This window comes from Trichechus manatus, unplaced genomic scaffold, assembly GCF_000243295.1.
Source record: "Trichechus manatus latirostris isolate Lorelei unplaced genomic scaffold, TriManLat1.0 scaffold00144, whole genome shotgun sequence".
Classification (NCBI taxonomy): Eukaryota; Metazoa; Chordata; class Mammalia; order Sirenia; family Trichechidae; genus Trichechus; species Trichechus manatus.
In genome coordinates this window covers 765,569-785,523 of record NW_004444080.1, presented here as the reverse complement: position 1 = coordinate 785,523, position 19,955 = coordinate 765,569, and the positions used below count along the sequence as shown (strand labels likewise).

Sequence of the window (19,955 nt, the reverse complement as noted above, 5' to 3'; positions counted from 1 at the left end):
GTTCAGTCCAAACAAAACAAAACAAGAACTCTACCATATTTAAACAACATTGGATTCATTGCACTGAGCTTTTAAATTCAAGCATCCTTGACCAGGCCAGACACTTGTCTGTTTTGTACCCCCTGGGGGATGGCAGGCCTTTCATCGATTCAAAAGGGACTTCCTAGTTGGATCCAGTCCCTTGGGAAGTGAAGCAAGACTGTATTGAAGGCCAAATTCTTAAGGCTGAATTCTCAAGGCTACCCAAGAAAATGAGGAAATTCAGTAATGAAGGAGGCACCTGGTTTTTAATTTCCACATGTTTGCTAGAAGGTATTAATCTCATGCAAATATTACTAGCTTGTTTGCCTCCCCTATGGTTATTAAAGTGTTAGGAGAACTACGTTGAAATTTTTGCTTCCTAAAGCATCTTTACTATTGAAATTTGAGTGCCATTTAGGATACTTGAAATGAAATTAAAGTCATAAGTTACCTTCAAATGCTGGTGCTTTAATTTTTCTTCCTCTATTTTCAGACGCTTCTGTGAGATTTCTTCCTGTATTTTTCTTTTATCCTGAAATAAAAAAAAGTTCCAGCATAATTCATTTTTTCAATTTACTTAAATATGTTTCCCTGGGGTTGTTATTATCTGAATGGCTGGCCAGGGATATGCTCTTGGCATTGGTATGAAGCTGCTTTGGAAACTTAAATTTCAAAGCAAAGGAGAGTAAGGTAAGACATTCAAAGCATTTTGCTGAATGGGGGAAAAAATATATATATACATATATATAATGTGGTTTCAAAGAGATTTAAAAATATTTTAATGTCTTTCTTTTCCCTGCTTTCCCTTTTCGCCTCCCCATTAGTCAAGTGAGATTAAGCTACTGAGTAATGCAATGGAAAAACTGAATTTTAGGAGGGAGTTTTGAAGGCGGCATGAGGAAACATTATGAGGAGAGAGACTGTTCTGGCACAAGGCTGAAGAAGCTGCTGGGTGAAAGGCCTATTTGTGTGGAAAAACAGGATAGCTTACGGATCATTAGAAAACTAGGAATGTAAAAGATGGGACTATTTTCTCCTTGTATTACTTGGTAGGTAAGACAGAGAAAGGGTTCTGATAATGCTTGTTAACACTAAGAGGGTTTTTAGGAGAGGTAAAAAAAAAAAAAAACAACCAAAGAAGCATGGAAAAATATAATATTTTTCACCAAGTTTAAATTGCTTTGTCTCAAAAAAGCAGAAGGCATAATTATTAATGCACAGGGATTTTACTTGTTAGAAAATATACGATATAGACGTAGGTTTGGCAGCCTTGGTGGCATACTGGTTAAGAGCTATGGCTGCTAACCGAAAGATCAGCAGTCTGAATTCACCAGCCGCTCCTCCGAAACCTTACGGTGCAGTTCTACTCCGTCCTATAGGGTCGCTGTGAGTCGGAATAGACTCGACGGCAACGGGCGTGGTTTGGTTTTTGGTTATCTATGAAAATATAGGCATTAAATGAGCAAATGTATGTAAAAGTGCCCAGAACAGTGCTTGACACAGTGCTCTATAATATTTCTTTAATAAAAATAAATAAACACATAACCTATTAATCACACAGAAAGAAACACACTAATTCTGACAATGCTTTCATTGGTCTGAAACACTTCAAAGATTCCTTGCCTGGAATTTTACAAGCCACACAAAAAGGCCCTTATTTCTTTATTTTTGACCAGAGGTGACATTATTTATCGTGATCCTCCATCTCATTCGTAAGAGTTGGTTTTAAATCTGCTACCAAAATTGAAAACTCCCAAAAGATAAAAAATTGTTGCCAGTGAAGACATCTAAAAGAATTTGAAACAGGCTCAGAAGGTAATTTAGAAGGAAGAGTTCCAAAAGTATTTGGCAGCATTATTGAAATAACTGCATGGCTTTCTGATGTGGCTACTTTGAAGAGAACTCTCTCTCTTTTTCTTGGGGGTGGGCGGGTGGGTGTTTAAGTTCAGGTACATTAACTAAAAGAAAGACAACATGTTACTCCCCAACTTTATTTAGTATTTCTTTTTGCGTATAAGAAAAATATGTAACTTAGTACTACTTTTTAAATGCCAAAGCAGCTCTTTTGCAAAAAAACAAACAAATAAGCAAACAAGGTAACAAGTGTGGGTCTTCAGAATCACTTCTTTCCTCTGGATGAAATCTGGTCACTAGGAACAACCGCAGTGAAAACCTCTGTGAGCCAATTCTCCACGGTATTGAGCTAATACTAGTAATTTAAAGTATTGTGCCAATATTTTGGTAAGGATTTTACACATACTGTTTCACCTGATAATCATAATAACAAAGAGATACTATAATAATTTTCATTTTATAAGAGATGAAACAGAAAGGCGGATTAACTCATCCAGGCTCTCACAGATAATAAGTGGCAGAATCAGGGTTTGAACCCAGGTAGTTTGAGTTCAGCTTCCACACGCTTAGCCAATTCACTATGCTGTTTCCCTGAGAGGGAACTTGGTCAGACTAGTCACCATTTCCCTCATTGTCCTCTCCTTCATGAAGTACTGTGGCCTGGAGACAGTGCTGGGACAACAACAGCAGGAGTGGAGCCTCTCATTACAAGGGAGCATATTTTTGGGAACTTGGATGTTGGTGCTGTAACTTTCTCGTAAGGAAGAGCACATTACCTACGTGTGATGTTGAACTCTCAGCAATGCCTTCCCACCCCTGCTGATTGCCAGTTTGGACTGGTTTCATCCTGGGGTTAGTACTAATAAGGTAATGAAAGCTGTGAGTAGAGGCAAGGTGCTTGAAGTGTTTTGACAACATGAGTACTATACGAGGGTTGCTAAGTAATACCCGTGTTTTGTCACCGAGAGGTGATGTAATGCCTCACTCATATCAGTGTAGGTAGGTAAGAAAGCAGTTTTATAATGTTATAGGTGCGATCCTAATTTATGATAGAACTTTTTCCTCATAAGATACTCATCAACAGCAAATTATTACCTGTGTGCCACATTTCACAGAGATCTATAAGTGTTACTGAAAAATAATATGGCAAAAACTTAGTTTCAGTATGGCAGAATAAACTATAAGTCTACCTTAAATTGTATATCTAGCTCCATTTCTAGTGTAACAAAGGTTGTCATGGTCAGCTCATTCCTTCCCAGATTATTATGGAACAGATAAATGTGAAATGCTATCTGCTTCCCAAAATTTCCCCAGGAACTTGAGCACCTCTAATAACAGCTGTTGTAAACTGGCACATCAGGTAGTTACTAATGTTAACCATTGTGAATAACTCATATTGCTGTTTGCATCTTCACCAAAGGATCAACAATCACCTAGCTTTTTAGCTGTGTGACTCATCCTGTTTTAACAGCTGACACTCACAAACTCCAGTTCTGCAAAAAAACTACCTCTTCATTATTTTGCAACTTCATTTATTCATTCTATATGATTATGAAGTTATTTAGACCATCTATGATCCAATGGGCTGCAACAATGGGCTCAAGTACCACAACGATTGTGAGGATGGCTCAGGACCGGGCAGTGTTTCATTCTGTTGTACATAGGGATGCTATGAGTTGGAGCTGACTTGATGGCACCTAACAACAACAGCAAGGATCCAGTGATATTATCACAACAGTATACTTGATAAAAGTAAGCAAAATGGTTAGGAGTATGAGTACTTTAGAGATATTACTGACTACAATTAGCTAATATTCTAATGTACCTAATTCTGTGAGAAGGCAGGATTGATCCTGCATTATGTATTTATTGATTTATCTAACACTTAGGTACTTATGTACAATTGTTATGTTTAAGATGATGTTAGGAGCTGTACAGTGTTTAAAAATTACTCAAAAATAGATGATTTCCACAAGGAGCTTAATTCTCATAAGGAAAGAAAATCATATATGCAAGTAACTATCATCTAAAGTGATACATGTCATTACTGAGGCACAGGTAACATTCTATGAGAGTTGAGGGGAGGCAGGCAGAGGTTAATTCTAGCTGATATGATTAGGAAAGGTTTGAAATAGCATGGAGTAGAGTATGTTGGGTAGTGGCTGGGGGAGTAGTTGGGTATTGGGGGAGAAAGAACATTCAAGTCAAGAGCTCAATGTGAGCAAAGGCTTAGATGTAAAAAATTGAGACATTATTTGGGACAGCAAAGTGTGGGATTTAAGTTGCTGTGTGGGGAGTAGTGGGAAATAAAATAAGACTAATAGGATGAGGACAGATGCTAGAGAATAATGAATGCCAGGACAAGGAGCTTTGGATTTATTTATGTATTGAAATAGGGAGCAATAAAAGGTTTTCAGAGAGATGGGAATGATATAGTCAAAACCATGTCTTTAGGAGTTTTGTGTAGTCTCATGGTAGATAATAAATGGGGATAACTTGTAGGGGATAGTCAGTTAGGCTATTGCAACAGCTCATGCAAAAGTCCATGAAAGCCTCAACAAGGAGGAGGAGCAGAGGGCATGGGTGTCTGAGATATAATGAAGATCAAATTGGCAGCACTGGGCAACCAATGACATATGGATGTCAGGGAGAGAAAAAGGTCAAATATGAGTACTAGGCTTTAATGACTAGCTAACTGAGAGGAGAGCAGAATCACTACCAGAAACAGGAAATTCAGGAGACTGAAGAAACAGTCTGGGAGGGAAGATGATGAATTTCAACCAACTTTGAGATGTCTTTAGTAGGTAGCTGGAATATCAGATGGAGAGAGATCAGAAAAGGGGTGAGAGCCACAGGTAAAGACGTAGGAGTTCTGAAAGGAATAGCTGAGACCAAGAGACTATGTGAAAGCACCATGGGAGATATTCTAGTGAAAAGAAAAAGAGGACTAAGGATAGATCCTTGGAGAAGCACCTACATTTAAGGTGCAAAGAGGAAAGGAACCTGCATAGAAGTTTATTTTGGGGTCAATCAGGTATTATTAGATAATAGAAATTAGTGAATTGGGATATGTGACTGAAAGGAACAATAGAAGACACACATTATTTCATATAAACAGATTGTTTATAAGGAGCACAAGGCCAGAATGATGTGAAGAGAATCATTGCATCATGATAGCTCAGAGTGGTAAGAAATTTAGTGATCATGTAGTCTAAATGCTTCATTTTACATGTAAGGATTTTGAAACCTTGAGAGGCTGAGTGATTTGCATAAGGTTGCACAGCTATTTAGTGGGAAAGCCATGACTAGTAAGCAGATCTTCTAATTTCCAGTACAGAGCTCTTATTTCCACACAAGAAAGGAAAATTGTAGTATCAAGCATTTAGGCAAGGATAACAGTAAAGAAACACAGAAGTGATCTTGCACTGCTATACTAGATACCACCTGACCAAAAAGAGAGTATAGATGGTGTCTTCCTAAATCAATTGACAAAATTGGTAGAGATGAGTTATAGCAAAGATTGGAGAATTCTATCAGTTAAATAGTTGTTTTCAGGTTCATTCTGATAAAAGCAAAGTATCCCATAAGTTTATAACTAGTTTCACTGACATTTCTTATTGCTCAGGGTCTCAAAAGAACTATAATAGAAGCTGCTATTCTGAATTTACATCCATTCCTCACTTATCAACATAGTTTCCAAAGACCAGGTCATTACACGAAAATCAACGTTATGTGAAAATGGAGAGTGACCACATCCGATCACAAAATGGAGGATGATTACATCATTACACGACTGCCAAGTCTCTGAGAATCGACGCCCAGCCAAGTTAACACATAACCTTAATCATCACAGCCAGCGTTACTCTCACCTCTACCTCGGTGTTCGTTACTGCCAGATGTATGTCATTAATGTGCAAAATAGTCAAATAGTAGATTTTTTTAGTATTGTCATAAATGCAAAATGCTGGCTAACGAGATAGTCAGTAAGTGAGGAGCAGGTGTAGTACCAGTAAGACAGAGCTGGTGCAAGTAATGGTAACCTTGAAAGAAAGAGATATGATACCACAACACTCTTAGAAAATAATGCTGGGCATAGTGAGAAGTTTATTAGATTTCAATAAAAGTAGACAAAAAAAATTCTTGGAGAAAAATAAGTATAAAAATAAGTATAATTATAAATAAGTATAATTATTAAAGTCCCTGGGTGGTGCAGATGGTTAATATGCTTTGCTGCTAACAGCAATGCTGGCAGTTCAAGTCTACCAGAGGTGCCTCAGAAGAAAGGCCTGATGTTCTACTTATGAAATTTAAGTATGGAACACAGTTCTATTCATGTGTATGGAGTCATCATGAGTTGGAATCGACTCGTTGGCAACAGACTTTAGGGTCAAAGATTTCAGGAAAGAAGATAGATCAGGGGCATGTGCAATTGACAAAAGGAAAAAAAATGGGTACACAGTCAAAAATGATCTTACGTAAGAAGGAAAGAGAATTACTATAAATAAAACAAACTCAAACAATTTAACATCACAGGAAGCTCCCCACTGAGCTCACACAACCAAGAATGAAGAAAAGAGGGTGGTACCTATTTGTATTAGAGTAAACAAGGTAACAATCCAGGATGATGCGGACGTGTAAAGTATGTGAAAAAACACTGAGGGCACAAAAAGTATGTATTTATATTTAAGCGGAGAGCAAAAAAGATAAGAGGGAAATAATAAGGCCACTGCTGAGATACACAGTATAATATTAACATGAGAGAGATAAAGTAGAACTATTTACACTCCTATTTTGCTTCCTTATTTTTGATTAAGGAGAATAATCTTGATCCTGGAAAGGGCAAAACAAATATGCTTAAAGGGAAATTAAAACCCAAGAGGAAATAGAGCACAGAAGACAGAGCTGCTCTAGTCTTCAGACTGATGGGTTTCATTTCAGGGAGCAGAAAAATTTCTAGGCGTGACAGAAAAAACTATCAAGTCACTTCCTTGGACTCTTGGATGAAGTGAAGAGATCTCAGAAGACTGAAAGTGGCAGATGCTTCAGTTTTTTGAAGAGGTTAAAAAGGTGAATTATGGATATTCAAAGACTGATGAGCTCATTGGTTAACCCCTGGCAAAAGCTGTAGAATGAGTTACTAAATGGAGTGTTGTATTTGGACAAGGGTGATCTAGAATAGCATTGGATTATTAAAAATAAACAATTTAAAACTATTTCTTTTTGCAAAATTTTTCAAGGCTGCATATGATAATTATGATGATGATTGTAATAAAAACCAAAAACCAAACGCATTGCCATCAAGTCAATTCCGACTCATAGCGACCCTACAGGACAGAGTAGAACTGCCCCATCGGGTTTCCAAGGAGCAGCTGGTGGATTCAAACTGCAGACCTTTTGGTTAGCAGCCATAGCTCTTAACCACTGCACCACCAGTGCTCCAATGACTATAATAGTAATTAACATTTATTGAGAACTTGTTATGTGTCAGGAACTATTCAAAGAACATGAAAATGTATCAACTTATTGAATCTCATCCAGATCTTTATGATGCAGTGACTTGTGTTTATCCCCATTACACAGATGAAGAAACTGAGGGATGAAATATCTAGATCGCAGGAATTCAGTATACCTTGGTTTCAGCAAGGCTTTTCTGACAAAGTTTCTTACTCTATTCTTTTAGAAATGTGTGGAAATGTGAAAAGAAAGGAATATTTATTGGAACATGTTTTAATGTTTAAAACAATAGTGCCCTGTAAGAAGATACATAGAAAACTAAAACATGCTAACGTAACTTTCTAAATCAGAATTTCACGGGTGGTGTGGGGGTTGGTCCAGAAGATTCTTTTTTTTATCAAAAATTACTTCAGATGATCAGCCAGGCTTTGGACCCACTGCAAAAAAAGAAGACTAAATAAAGATTTCAAAACATCTTGGCTGATAGGAAGGATAGACCCCAAATAATGATTAATTTTATTATTGATACATGTAAGTTATGATCCTTTGTAGGACATGTTAATTGTAGAACATTTGGAAAATCCAGACTACTATGTAGAACAATATAAAAATCACCTGGATTCCCACTACTTTAGAAATAACTACTGTCAACATTTTGGTGCATTTTATTCCAATTTGTTTTAAAATACACTCAAACCACAGATATACATGCCTGGACAAACATACAGGCACACACCATACAAGGAGGCCCAGACCCCCAGTTTTGTGTTCTACCTTTTCACTTAATATTATGTCATGAGCATTTTCCAAGTAATTAAATTTTATTAAAATTTATGACTGCTTGATGTATCATATTTTCCTTAATTATTCCCCTTTTTTTCTGCGTTTTAGGTTGTTTTGAATATGTTATTATAAGTAATTGTGTGGCTGAACATCCTTGTGTGTAGATATATGACCACTTTTCTCTGATTATTTCCTTAGGATAGATTTCTGCAAGTTAGTTACCAAGTAAAGGGTATGAATATTTTAAAAGTTCTGATGCTGATTGGTAAAACACTTAAATGGAAACTTGTTTTAACTTATATCCCACAAAGCAGTGACCATCACCTCACTCGTACTAATTATGAATATTACAAGTAAAAAATACTTTAGCAATTTGATAGGACAAAAGAGTATTTCACTGATGTTTTAGTGAGCACTTATTTAGTTATTAGTAAGGTCAAATATTATTCTTGGCTATGTGTTAATTATTTTTTTAATTGCCTGTTTGTGATGTGTACCTATTTTTCTGTTGGTCTATTAGCGATTTACTAATCAATTTGTAAGAGCTCTTTAAATTAGGAATAGTAATCTTTTGTTTGCCAGATTAGTTGTAAATATTTAAAAAAAATTTTTCTTTACTCATTTGTCTTTAACTTTTATTTATGGTGTTTTCTGAAGTACTGAAATATCTTTTTCTACTACTTTGATGATTTTAATATCTTTTATCGTATGAGATCCAGTAATTACTTATCAAAAATAGCTTCATTAATGGTAGTAGTTTATTTTCCCAGTTGGACTTTGGAATCATTTTATTAAGTTCCAGTAAAAACAGTAGAGAATTCAAGCCATTCCTTATCCTTCCCTACTCTCCACCAAACCAAGCCAAACCAACCAAACAAAAACTACACACACTGATGGAATTTCAAATTTTGTCTTAATGATAATGGGCATTATTCAGAGATAATCCAAGATCATTACTGCTATATATGATTTATACCTGTGCGATATAAATGACACACTATGGTTCATATAAAATTGCAATTATTTTTACATATGGTAATCTGACTTATTTCTTTAATATATATGAGCAGAATGTCATTAGTCTTCTAAGCTGTAATTTTTAGGGGCTGCATTGCATATTATTCCATCATATATACGTACCATACTTATTCAACTAATCCCTTATTTTGGACATTTGTTTCCACTTTTTGGTATTAGAAGGGGCTCTGTTATGAACATCTTTGGACATTGATCTTTTTGTGCATCTATTATTTTTCCCTAGGAAATGTTCCTTGTCATGAATTTCTAGGTCAAAGGATAAAACAGTTTTTGAGTTTTCTGATACCAATTGCCAAACTGTCCTGCAGTGAAGTTGTAACACTTTCATGCTGCCTCCAGCAGTGAGAATGCCTCTTTAGAGAATTTCCATTGGAATTGCATTAAACCTAGAAATAAATTTGGAAGTAAACGACAGCTTTTCTGTATTCAAACTTCACCTCCAGAACGATTGTGTTTCTTCAGTCAAACACAGTATGTCTCTCAATAAAGTTTTAACTTTCTTCATACAATTACTGCACATTTTTTTATTAGGGTTATTTCTAGACCTTAACAAATTTCTATTTTGTAGTTGTTAGGAATGCGATAGTTTAACATTTTATTTTCTAACTAATTGTTGCTATTTTACAGAAAGCTATTGATTTCTGTTAATTCATTTTGTATCTGACTACTGAACTCTCAAGTCAATTCTTATTATCCTCATTTTTAGAGATGATGAAACTAAGGATGACAGAATTTATCAACTTTTCCATTATATAGCTGGTCCAGTGGTAGGCCTGATGTTGAACCTAATTTTCTACAACTCAAAGGTGATTTTTTTACCTCATTTTCTATTGCTTCCCAAATATGTACTTACAAATACAATTCTCCAAGAAAGGATGTTACAATGCCAAGGGACTCTGTACCGGCCAGAGTGTTCTGTCCAACTCTTAGCACCAAATGTTAAGAGTGACACTGACATTCTGGAATGTCTCAAATGAGCCCGTGACATGAAGAATGGTTGAAGTCCAGAAAAAGCAGTTGTATGGCTTCAGTGGCTTCCGGCATGATGACTGGGTAGAAGTTAAAGGAAACCAGATTCTGGCACACTATAAATCAGAAGTTTAAAAAATGAAATTAGGATGGTCTTAGGAGGAATCAATCTACCTGGTACTGAAAGTGTTCAAGGGGAAGCTGGGTGAACATCTTCTGGGTGTGGTGTAAAGAGGGTTCTTGCATTGGTTGGGAGTGTGGACGAAGAAATTTCTAAGTTTTCTCCTAACTCTATGATTATTTCTATATCTATTTTTGAAATAGCCCAATTCTTTAAATTAGCAGTGGAAATTGGACAGGGGTTTGACTTACAGGGTGAATTGAAAAGCACCAATTTTCAAAACCTCATTTTATTCATTATTTTACTCTTCTTTCCCAACCTTGTAACAAATTCTAACAGATATCTAAAGAGCACAGTTTGTGCTCTACTATTTATTCCTTTGTCTGTGCTTTCTTGTTTGTTCTAATGAATAGTGAGAAAAGAAGAAAAGGATAAACAACTGTATTAGTTGCCTAGGGGTGCTGTAACAAAGCACCACAAACTGGATGGCTTAAAACAACAGAAATGTATTCTTTCGCAGTTTCAGAGGCTAGAAGTTCAAAACCAAGGTGTCGACAGAGCCATGCTCTCTCTGAATGCTCTAAGGGAAGATCCTTCCTTGCCTCTTCTACTTGCTGGTAGCCCCAGGTGTCCTTGGCTTGTGGCAGCATAACTCCATCTCTGCCTCTATCTTCACATGGTCAGCTTCCCTCTGGATCTCTTCTCTTCTTATAAGGACACCAGTCATATTGGATTAGGGCCCACTCTACTCCAGCATGGCCTCTTGTTAATTTAACAAATTACACCTGCAAAGACCCTATTCCCAAATAAATTTACATTCACAGGTACCACGGGTTAGGACTTCAACATATTTTTTTGGGGACACAATTCAACCCATAACAACCACAAAAACAAACACACAGTCTCTGAGTAATCAAGAGGTGATGGTAAACTCAACTCTACCCTCAATGAAAAAAAAAAACAAAACAAAACTATTAGCCGACCAGGCAATCCTTAGCTTTCCCCAGCTTTTCAACTTGATAGTATTTATTCATTCATTCAGGAAGTTTGTGTGTGTGTGTGTGTGGTGTTCCAGCTAGTGTAGAGTTGAGTGTTTGGAGAATTGTAAGAGCTGCAAAGGTGCCTTTACTGTTCAGAAGCCGTGGCTTGAGGGAAGAGTGAATGCGAGGAGGTAAATGAAGGCAAGGAAAATTGAATGCTCTGAAAAACGACTTTGATTATGCCCCACCCATTTTAAAGCAAGAACAAACTTCTGAAATGGTACCATATTTTTTTCTTTCCCATTTCTACTCCTGGCCAATTGGGGAAGGTTGGAAGAGATCATGGAGGGCATCTTAGTTATCTACTGCTGCTATAACAGAAATATCGCGAGTGGGTGGCTTTAACAAAGAAAAATTTATTCTCTCACAGTCTAAACCCATAAAACTCCTTTGCCGTCTAGTCGATTCCGACTCATAGTGACCCTATAGGACAGAGCAGAACTGCCCCATAGAGTTTCCAAGGAGTGGCTGGTGGGTTTGAACTGCTGACCTTTTGGTTAACAGCCATAGCTCTTAACCACTACGCCATCAGCGTTTCCTCTGACAGTCTAGGAGGCTAGAAGTCCAGACTCAGAGTGCTAGCTCCAGGGGAAGGCTTTCTCTCTCTCTGTTGGCTCTAGGGGAAGGTCCTTGTCAATCTACCCCGGTTGAGGAGCTTCTCAGTGCAGGGACCTGGGTCCAAAGAATGCTCTAGTCTCCTGGGTCTTGTTTCTTGGTGGTTTAAGGTCCCCATGTCTCTCTGCTTGCTTCTCTCTTTTATATCTCAAAAGAAATTGACTTAAGATACAATCTAATCTTGTAGATTGAGTCCTGCCCCATCAACATAACTGCCTGTAATCCTGCCTCATTAAAATCACAGAGGTAGGATTCACAACACATTTGAAAATCACATCAGATGACAAAATGGTGGACAATAACACAATACTGGGAATCATGGCCGGGCCAAGATGACACATATTTTTGGGACACAATTCAATCCCTGACAGAGGGTGAAGGACTGGTTTGGGTTGGAAAGTGGTTAAATGAAGCAGAACCTCTATAAGTTCTTTTCTTTGCTCCACTTCAAACTCTGTTTATAAGATGTGAACAATTTATATAATCTGAACAAGTTCTGAATGAGGGTGAGAGTTGTGGTTTTGATATTTTTAGAATTTACTGTGATGTTATGGTAGGAAATCAGATTCAGGTTCTGCCATTTAACTAATCTCTTAACTTCTTTTGGCCTCAGGTTTTCCACGTATAAATTGGGATGGAAAAACCTCCTTCAGAAAATACCTAGAGGACTATTTGTACACATGAGACAATGGGAAGTTTAAAAAAAATTTTTTAAATGATAAATGATGAGAGACAACACCATCAGACCCTGTTTTGCTTCACCAAACCTGAGGTGCAACATGACAAATCTGCTTGTAGCTGATTTCTAGACAGTGAGGAGGCCGTTAGAAAAAGGGCACCAATAACTACTATAGATTGCTCCACTTCTATCTCGTCCTTCTGATCAGAGCCTGAACACAAGTCAGCACATGGAAAGTAGCTTTTATCACTTACAATAAAAGTAGACTGTATACAACAGGTGAGTAGTGTCCTCTGGAATAAAAGCTGTCCGGGCAGAGATGATGACTTTTCCATGTACATCCCACTTTGTGTCATGGGTGGGAGACTTAAATGGGACAGTTACATGACACGTCCCCCCTGGCTTCTGGAAACTGTCCATGTGGATATAGATTCTTCCATGCCTGCCCTCCACCTGGCATCATGGCTGAGGGACACAATGGAAGCCTACCTTCTGCTAGTCTCACCCTGGCTAGGTAGGTTCACTTAGGTGGGCTGTAAGCTTACTGCTACGTATGCTGCCCATTAGCACCATAGCTGAGGAGACGAAGAAAACTTCCTCTCCCAGCTATTTCACACCCCCAGACTACATGACTAATTGTATCTTCTTAATTGTACAAACTTGAGGCCTCAGTAGGGTGTGTTCTGAGGCCTAAAGATGCCAGCAGGGAGAGGAACGGAGAAAACCATGGCGGCCTGGCTTGTCTGAAGGACTTGCCTCCTCACAAGTGCTATGTAAAAATAAGGTGCTGTAATTATTGTTATTAATCTCAGAATTCTTTTTGATGTTCTTTGTATCTTAGGTTTGTTAGCATAAACTAATTTCATACAGCTGTTGTAGCTCATTTTAATGGGTTGCCTCACCCTATGTCAATCACTGATGCAGTTACACATTGAAAACTCTGTGCTTAGGACAGAAGCCAGTCCTAATTTCCGTATGGAGCTTCAGGGGATAACCCAGTTCGATGTCTTAAGTGGCTTGACTGAATCCTCTCAGTCACTGGAGTTTTATGTAAAAACCATTAAGTACAAATTTCACTCAAACTGCTGCTCCTAAGGTGTCGTAAGAAAGAAGATATCCTATAGGGTGCCTGGTGAGTAACTTCTTGGGACAGTAAATTTTCAGGGAATCACTTCTCAAAATAATACTGCTGTCATTAAAATAAATTAAAATATTTCTGTCTTATTTGAAGAGAGGCTAGGTAGTTTGAGTCTGGAGATTAGGAGTAGAAATCCTGTTTCAGTTTTAGCACTGAGCTATGCTTCAGTTGTTTAAGTCAGACATTTAGACTCTGATTCATTTCAATCACAGTTTTCTCAAGAACTGATTCTTCCTCTGACCACCCAGTAATGTTTAGAAAGTTCCTGGGGATCCCTGTTAGTAGAGGGCTTTGCAAAGTAGCATTATCACTCTGTAGCACACTGGAAAAACCGTCCCCTATTATAAAAAAGTAGTTTCCTTAATGAGCTATCAAAATTATTTTACCTCATTGCATGGTCTTCTTTATGGGCTATTATGTTTGGCAAAGAAACGTGGCATAGCACATTTGTTTGAAGAAACCTTTCCCTCTCTGGAAGAAACATGTAATTTCAGTACAGCACCGTGGAAAATTGTGTGGAGGTTTTATTGTTTGAATAATCTGGCATTGGGCTTTCCTACATCTCCATGTGTCATTTTTATGTGAATGTCTTTGGATGCTCATGACAAACTGGAACTTGTTCCTGTAACTGTGTCATACATCATGAGGTATGTTGGCTAACAACGGAATATTAGGCATTCTTTTAGCCATTATACTTTACGAAGTCCTTAGAACTCTAAATAACACAATGACCCAAATACATGTTTAAGGTCTATCTACCCTTGGTCAAGTTCCCAACTGGCTTGCTCTCATTCTTACTCTCTTACTTGTGCAGGTAGAATTAATAGAAAAACTATGTATGTGGCCAGGCTGGGATATAGAAGCAAGACTGGCTTTACGGGCATGTGGTCTGTGCAGTCATACAAGGCACCATGCTCAGAAGTTCCCAGCACTTGGTTTAATGTTCTGCTATCACCATCTTGAAATTCTTCATAATTTTTGAAGAAGGGGTCCCACATTTCCATTTTACACTGGGCCCCACTAATTATGTAGCCTCTTTTGGGTCATAAAATGTCTTAACTCTTAGAGAATCTCAGATATTGACAAAAAGGGAATGAGATGAGGTGGAGTGCTCAGTAACGGGGAACAAATGCTCAAGAAGTAACTAGAAACTGTATTTATCTTATTGTTTCAATATTTATCTCTGCATCGGGTAGGTTTGTGCTTTATGTAAAGAGCTTTTTGCCTCCCATGCTCCTATATTTACAAGTCAAGAAGAAACTCTTTGGGAGTGAAAAGACACAGGGAGTAGATCTAGGGCAATGTGAGAGCCCCTTATTTTTCTGTGTCACGAGCAGCTTTTGCTGGCAAATCTGGCTCAGTTGCTCAAAATTCCAGCATCAGGACTTTATATGACTCCTTTCCAAAACGAAGTCAGTCCTAGGCAGGTGCTTGTACTTGTGATTTTTACTGTTGTCTAACTTTTGACAGAAGCTCACTTCCTTCAAGTATATGCTCAAATGTCACCCCCTCTATGAGACTCACCCTGACCACTGTATTTAAAATTTCAACCCACTCCTAATCTCACTCTTGATTCCCCTTATTTTACGTATTTTCATTTAAATACATAAGGCTTGGCACATAGTAGATACTTAATAGCCATTAATGGAATAAAGGGATGAGAAAATGAGTTGATAATACACATTTCTAACAGTTAAAGTAAGCAAAATGTCAGATTTCTTCTCACCCCTCTTCTTCCCAGCTGGGTCTGTTCTCTACAAATTGATTCCAGTTCTCAGAATTCTTCTGAGCTCACCCCTCAAACAGGACTATTTTTGTGAGTCTATCATCTCTAGCCAGTTTAAGATCTAGGAGTTTTCCAGTCTGAACGTCCTCATACTATTTGGTAACAGTATTTTCTAAGGCCACTGTAGGGATGGAGATAATAAGACAATGTGTTCTTTGTGGAGGAGGATGTCAATAGTGTATGGAGTATTACTGATTCTAAGGGAATTTTCCCCTCTATTTCTGAGAGAATTCACCTATATGTCTGTACTTGTTCTTCAGCGTAGGTCATGTTTACTCCCAGAGAGGGAATCTGTAGGAATAATTCTGTCAGTGACATATTCAGTCCTTCGCCTTACTCTTTCCAGAGCATATTGGAGACATTGGTATTGGAAGTGCTGTTGTTACTAACTGCCGTCAAGTTGGCTTCCGACTCAAGGTGACTCCATGCACAATAGGATCTGACCATTGTGATCCATATGGTTTTCATTGGCTGATTTTTTGGAAGTAAATTGTCAGGGCTTTCTTCTGTCAGTCTGGAAGCCCTGCTGAAACTTGTTCAGCTTTATAGCAACACATAAATTTCCATTAATGGTGGCTAAGCATGAGGTTTATTAGCTGGGAATCGAACCCAGGTCTCCGACACATAAGATGAGAATCTACCACTGAACCTAATATTAAAAGTGAATTTCAAATAACTAATCTATTTTAATAGCTCTCTTTTTGTATAAAAATAGCTATTTCTTAAAATATCTACTAACTTGGAAAGACCCTCAAGAGACTTTTAAAAGATGAAAGATAAAATTTGCTCAGTTTGAAGGAGCACTGTTTTTGAATTATAGTCAGGAACCGAACTCTCTGGCTCAGGGGTACTTTGACTGTTAATTTAGTAAAGGAAGAGTTGGTATGTGGATAAAGTAACGAAGGAGGAGCATGAGAATAAGTAATTTTATAAAATAGAATACATATTTGGTACCCCCAAACTTAAATGCCTTCTTTTAAACAATAGTTTCTGTATTCTTTCTTTTTGTCTTTATTCTCTTTAAGTCTTTGAGAAGTCTTCTGACTAATTTAAAATTCAGCTGAATGATATGAGAAATGAATGACACTGTCACCGTAATTTAGTTTTCAATTAGCGAGTCTAAGTGTCACATTCCATCTACTTATTGTGTTTAATCTTTTTTTTTTTTTTTAGAGGAACAGTAAGACTGACACTTGGTTCTGTCAAGTTATATGCATATACATTTGTTTTCTAAATTCCTCACAGTAGAAATAATGACTTTTTAGACCCTCGAAGCCAAGTGGAATAAATACAAACAGTAAAGATTATTTCATTCTATAGCCAGGGATTGGAGAAACAAATCTTAGTACAAAAATTAAATAGGTCTTAGAGTATAACAGTTTTTGTTTTTTTCCTTCAAAATGAAGTCTGTGAGTTTCTGTGTCTGGGTACATCTGACAATTTTGCCATATAATTTTGTCTTGAAGTATACAAAAAATGATCCCCTGGCAAAAGAATGGGATGAAAACAGTTAAAATGAGAGAATTGTCTCTGAGTTTTAGTCCAGGTCAGGAATTCTGAAGGTTTTGAGTGTATCCAAAGATGAAATATTCTTTGCAAACTCTTGGGATACTATGTGTTTGCCTTTTCCCAGGCAGGCAGGCAGGGAATAGCTGAGGTGGCTTCCTCGGTAAAGCAGGGGTGGAGAAAGTTGGCATTTCCTAGTGTGTCCCGGAGGGAGATGAGTGGATGTGTTGTTTCCATGGACACACTACTGCTCCATTTTTCCTCTAGGTGGTGACAAAAGTCACTGGCCTTACTCTGGTGAGAGGTTAGGGTAGTGGACAGTTTGTTCCTATAATCTTTCCAATTTTTTTTCCTCTCACAACCTTTACACAAGTACTTTACTTCTAAGACAGAATTACCTTGTGATCTTACTTCAGAGATTTGCTTAATTCTTTCTAGTGGCATATATGTGTGTGCTAGTAGGATAATCCAAAAAGTAGTTATATCATCAAAAAATCACACACCTGTATCTTCAGGAACCTACTTACTCTCCTGTCTGCTTTTAAGCATTATGGCTCTTGTTGTAGCTCTTTTTGCATTTGGAACGCTCAGTGAAAATTTCTCGTCTTTCTGAATAACTGTACGCGGCTGTCTCTTAAGAACATGTGCTGCTTCAGTAGGAGTTATAAGGTGTGTTGGAAGAAATAAGGTTTAAACAAGGGTGTGTCTTGATTCAAAAATGAAAACGTGGAGCAAACAAGGGGCTACTCGTGTATTTCACTGGACGTTTAAGATTTCATTTAGTTAATTAAGAGATAGAAGCGTTAGAAGAAGCGGAGCTTGTACCCACACAGCTCACATAGACTAATAAAGTAACCTTTAGACAACAGCTGTAATGTAAAAGGCCCACGCCAAAAACAACAGAGCGGAGCGAAGTTCCTGTCCCTTCAAACAGGACAGCTGAAACTGTGGCTGACTTTAATGACAGAAAAAGAACAAAACAAAATAAACAATTTAAACCAGGGCTTTCTGAAGAAAGGAAAACATATTAATTAGAAGTTAGACATTTAAAAAAAGCATTGTCTTATTGAAAGTTGCCAATCTTATCAGTGGACTCCTGGTTCCTTACCACTGGCTAAGAAAACATTGCAACTTATTGACTGCTTTCTGGGTGGAACTGAGGAATTGTATCCATTTAATAAGAATCTTAAATTGGGATTTGCATTATTTTTGTTATGGAGATTTGAAGAGAAAAGAAGAAAAAAAACATCCTACTACCCACTCTGATTTAGCATTAATTGCTTTTAAAGTACTCTTTTTTTTTTTTTTTTTTTCTGACAGGTAATTTCAGTGGCAAAAAATGCTGAGAAATTGGGGGGTCAATTTCCAGAGAATTTTTCCTTAAAAAAAATTACATCATAAGTTGTAGTTAATGGTAAATGATTGTACCATAGATTTCCAGGTTACTGCCAAATGCAGGGTTTTTATAGAAATTGAAACAAAAAAAGCTGGATCACTTCAGGAAAATAATTCATTCCTTGCTTTGACCCTTTCCCAGAACAAACATAAAAAATGCAACTATTTTCCTTCCCGGTATTAACAAAATAGTTTCCAAATCCATTGCGTGCACTGCATTCCTTTACCAGGATCTTATTCAGTTTGTGACTCTGCTGGAAACTGATGTCTTAGAATTAATCTGATACGTGCTTTTACCTACTTTTCCCTTGTTTAACGCTTAGCTGAAGTGCACCAACATTCCTTTTAATTCTGTTAGGTTTTCTGGAACACGCTACCAGAAACTACATACATACACCACACCATAGAATAAAAAGTTTCAGGTCATGGGTTTTTTTTTTTTTTTTTTTTTTAATTTCTTTCTTTCTCCTACTGTTTAAAAAAAATAGCTTTTTTATTCACTGATTAAGAAAGTTTTCAAGTTGGGGATCTTTGAGCTAATGTCCATTAAATATAAATTTAAGGAGAGGACTGCATTTCTAAGGTACACAGAAGGTGAATGATAGTTAACCAAACTGCATTTGATGGCTGTTTAAAACGTAGGCACAGTCTTTGTGAAAATCAAGGACGTTTGTCCTGCGCTCAGGTGCCGAAGCCCAGAGGGTCACAAAGGGTTAAGAGAGAAGCAGAGAAGCGTCTGTGAGGGCTGACAGTTCTGTTCTTCCACTTACAGGGGCTCAGCGGCGGCAGGGACAAGCTAGCTACACGTCTGCCGGGCCTCTAAGCAACCACCTTAATGAGTTGTAACTGTATGCAGACTTACTGTGATGGCCTGGAGTCTTTCCTTCACCAGCTCAGCTTCTTCCATTCTAGAAAATCAAGGACAGGCAGCCCGGGGAAGGAAGTCCAAAGCTACCATACAGCAAGGAGCCTCCTTGGGGATCGGAGTGGGGGCGACAGAGGAGAGGCAGGGAGGAATCCGCTCTTCTTTCCACCAGGGGAGAAAAGAAGAAATTCCCGACTTGTCAGGAGCGTCTGTGAGCAGATGCACAGATGAGGCCAGACAGACACATGTAATGAGTGTGTGCTGGGGAGGAGACGCTGAGGCTGCTGGCACGAGTTGACTGACAAGTTTGAACGGCAGCAGCACAAGCCCTCTTCCTTCAGGAGCTGCCAGCTCTTTGTTGTAATGTGCGCAGTTAGCAAGGCACATTTTCTTATTAACTGTTCCGTACCCAATTCATTATTTTCTGGGAGTGGCACAGGTTGCCAGCACGCTGAGTGTTTAATCAGTCTCTGCGCTAGCGACACACAACTCTCCCTGTACGTGTGGGTCTGCGCGTGTTCCTACAAAGTTAGTTTACCTGCACTTTGGCTCCAGAGCTTACACAGAGCGATTCACCTTGACTGGGGCAAAAGTGCCAAGTCACTTATTTGCCTTTCTCCAATTGGCTTTAGATAATAATAAAAAATTCTATAGTTATTTTAGAACTTAATATAGTGATAGATTTATGTCA

The 19,955-nt window shown here is 37.9% G+C and overlaps 1 protein-coding gene and 1 long non-coding RNA gene across 2 annotated transcripts in view; one reads left to right on the top strand and one right to left on the bottom strand.

Annotated features, from left to right (window-relative positions):
* Positions 1–19,752, bottom strand: part of PALMD (palmdelphin) — a 51,926-nt gene extending 32,174 nt beyond the window's left edge. Inside the window, exons 1-2 of the mRNA XM_004385712.2 lie at positions 19,262–19,752; positions 473–553 (exon numbers count right to left, since the gene is read on the bottom strand). Coding sequence (XP_004385769.1) covers positions 473–553; positions 19,262–19,306 — 126 coding nt within the window. The 5' untranslated portion in view covers positions 19,307–19,752. The remainder of the gene's footprint in view (positions 1–472; positions 554–19,261) is intronic.
* On the top strand, positions 9,446–12,847 carry LOC111822249 (uncharacterized). Its single transcript, XR_002825535.1, has 3 exons — positions 9,446–9,621; positions 9,857–9,956; positions 12,509–12,847. It is a non-coding gene; the product is annotated as an uncharacterized LOC111822249 (long non-coding RNA).
* Positions 19,753–19,955: the final 203 nt, after the last annotated feature.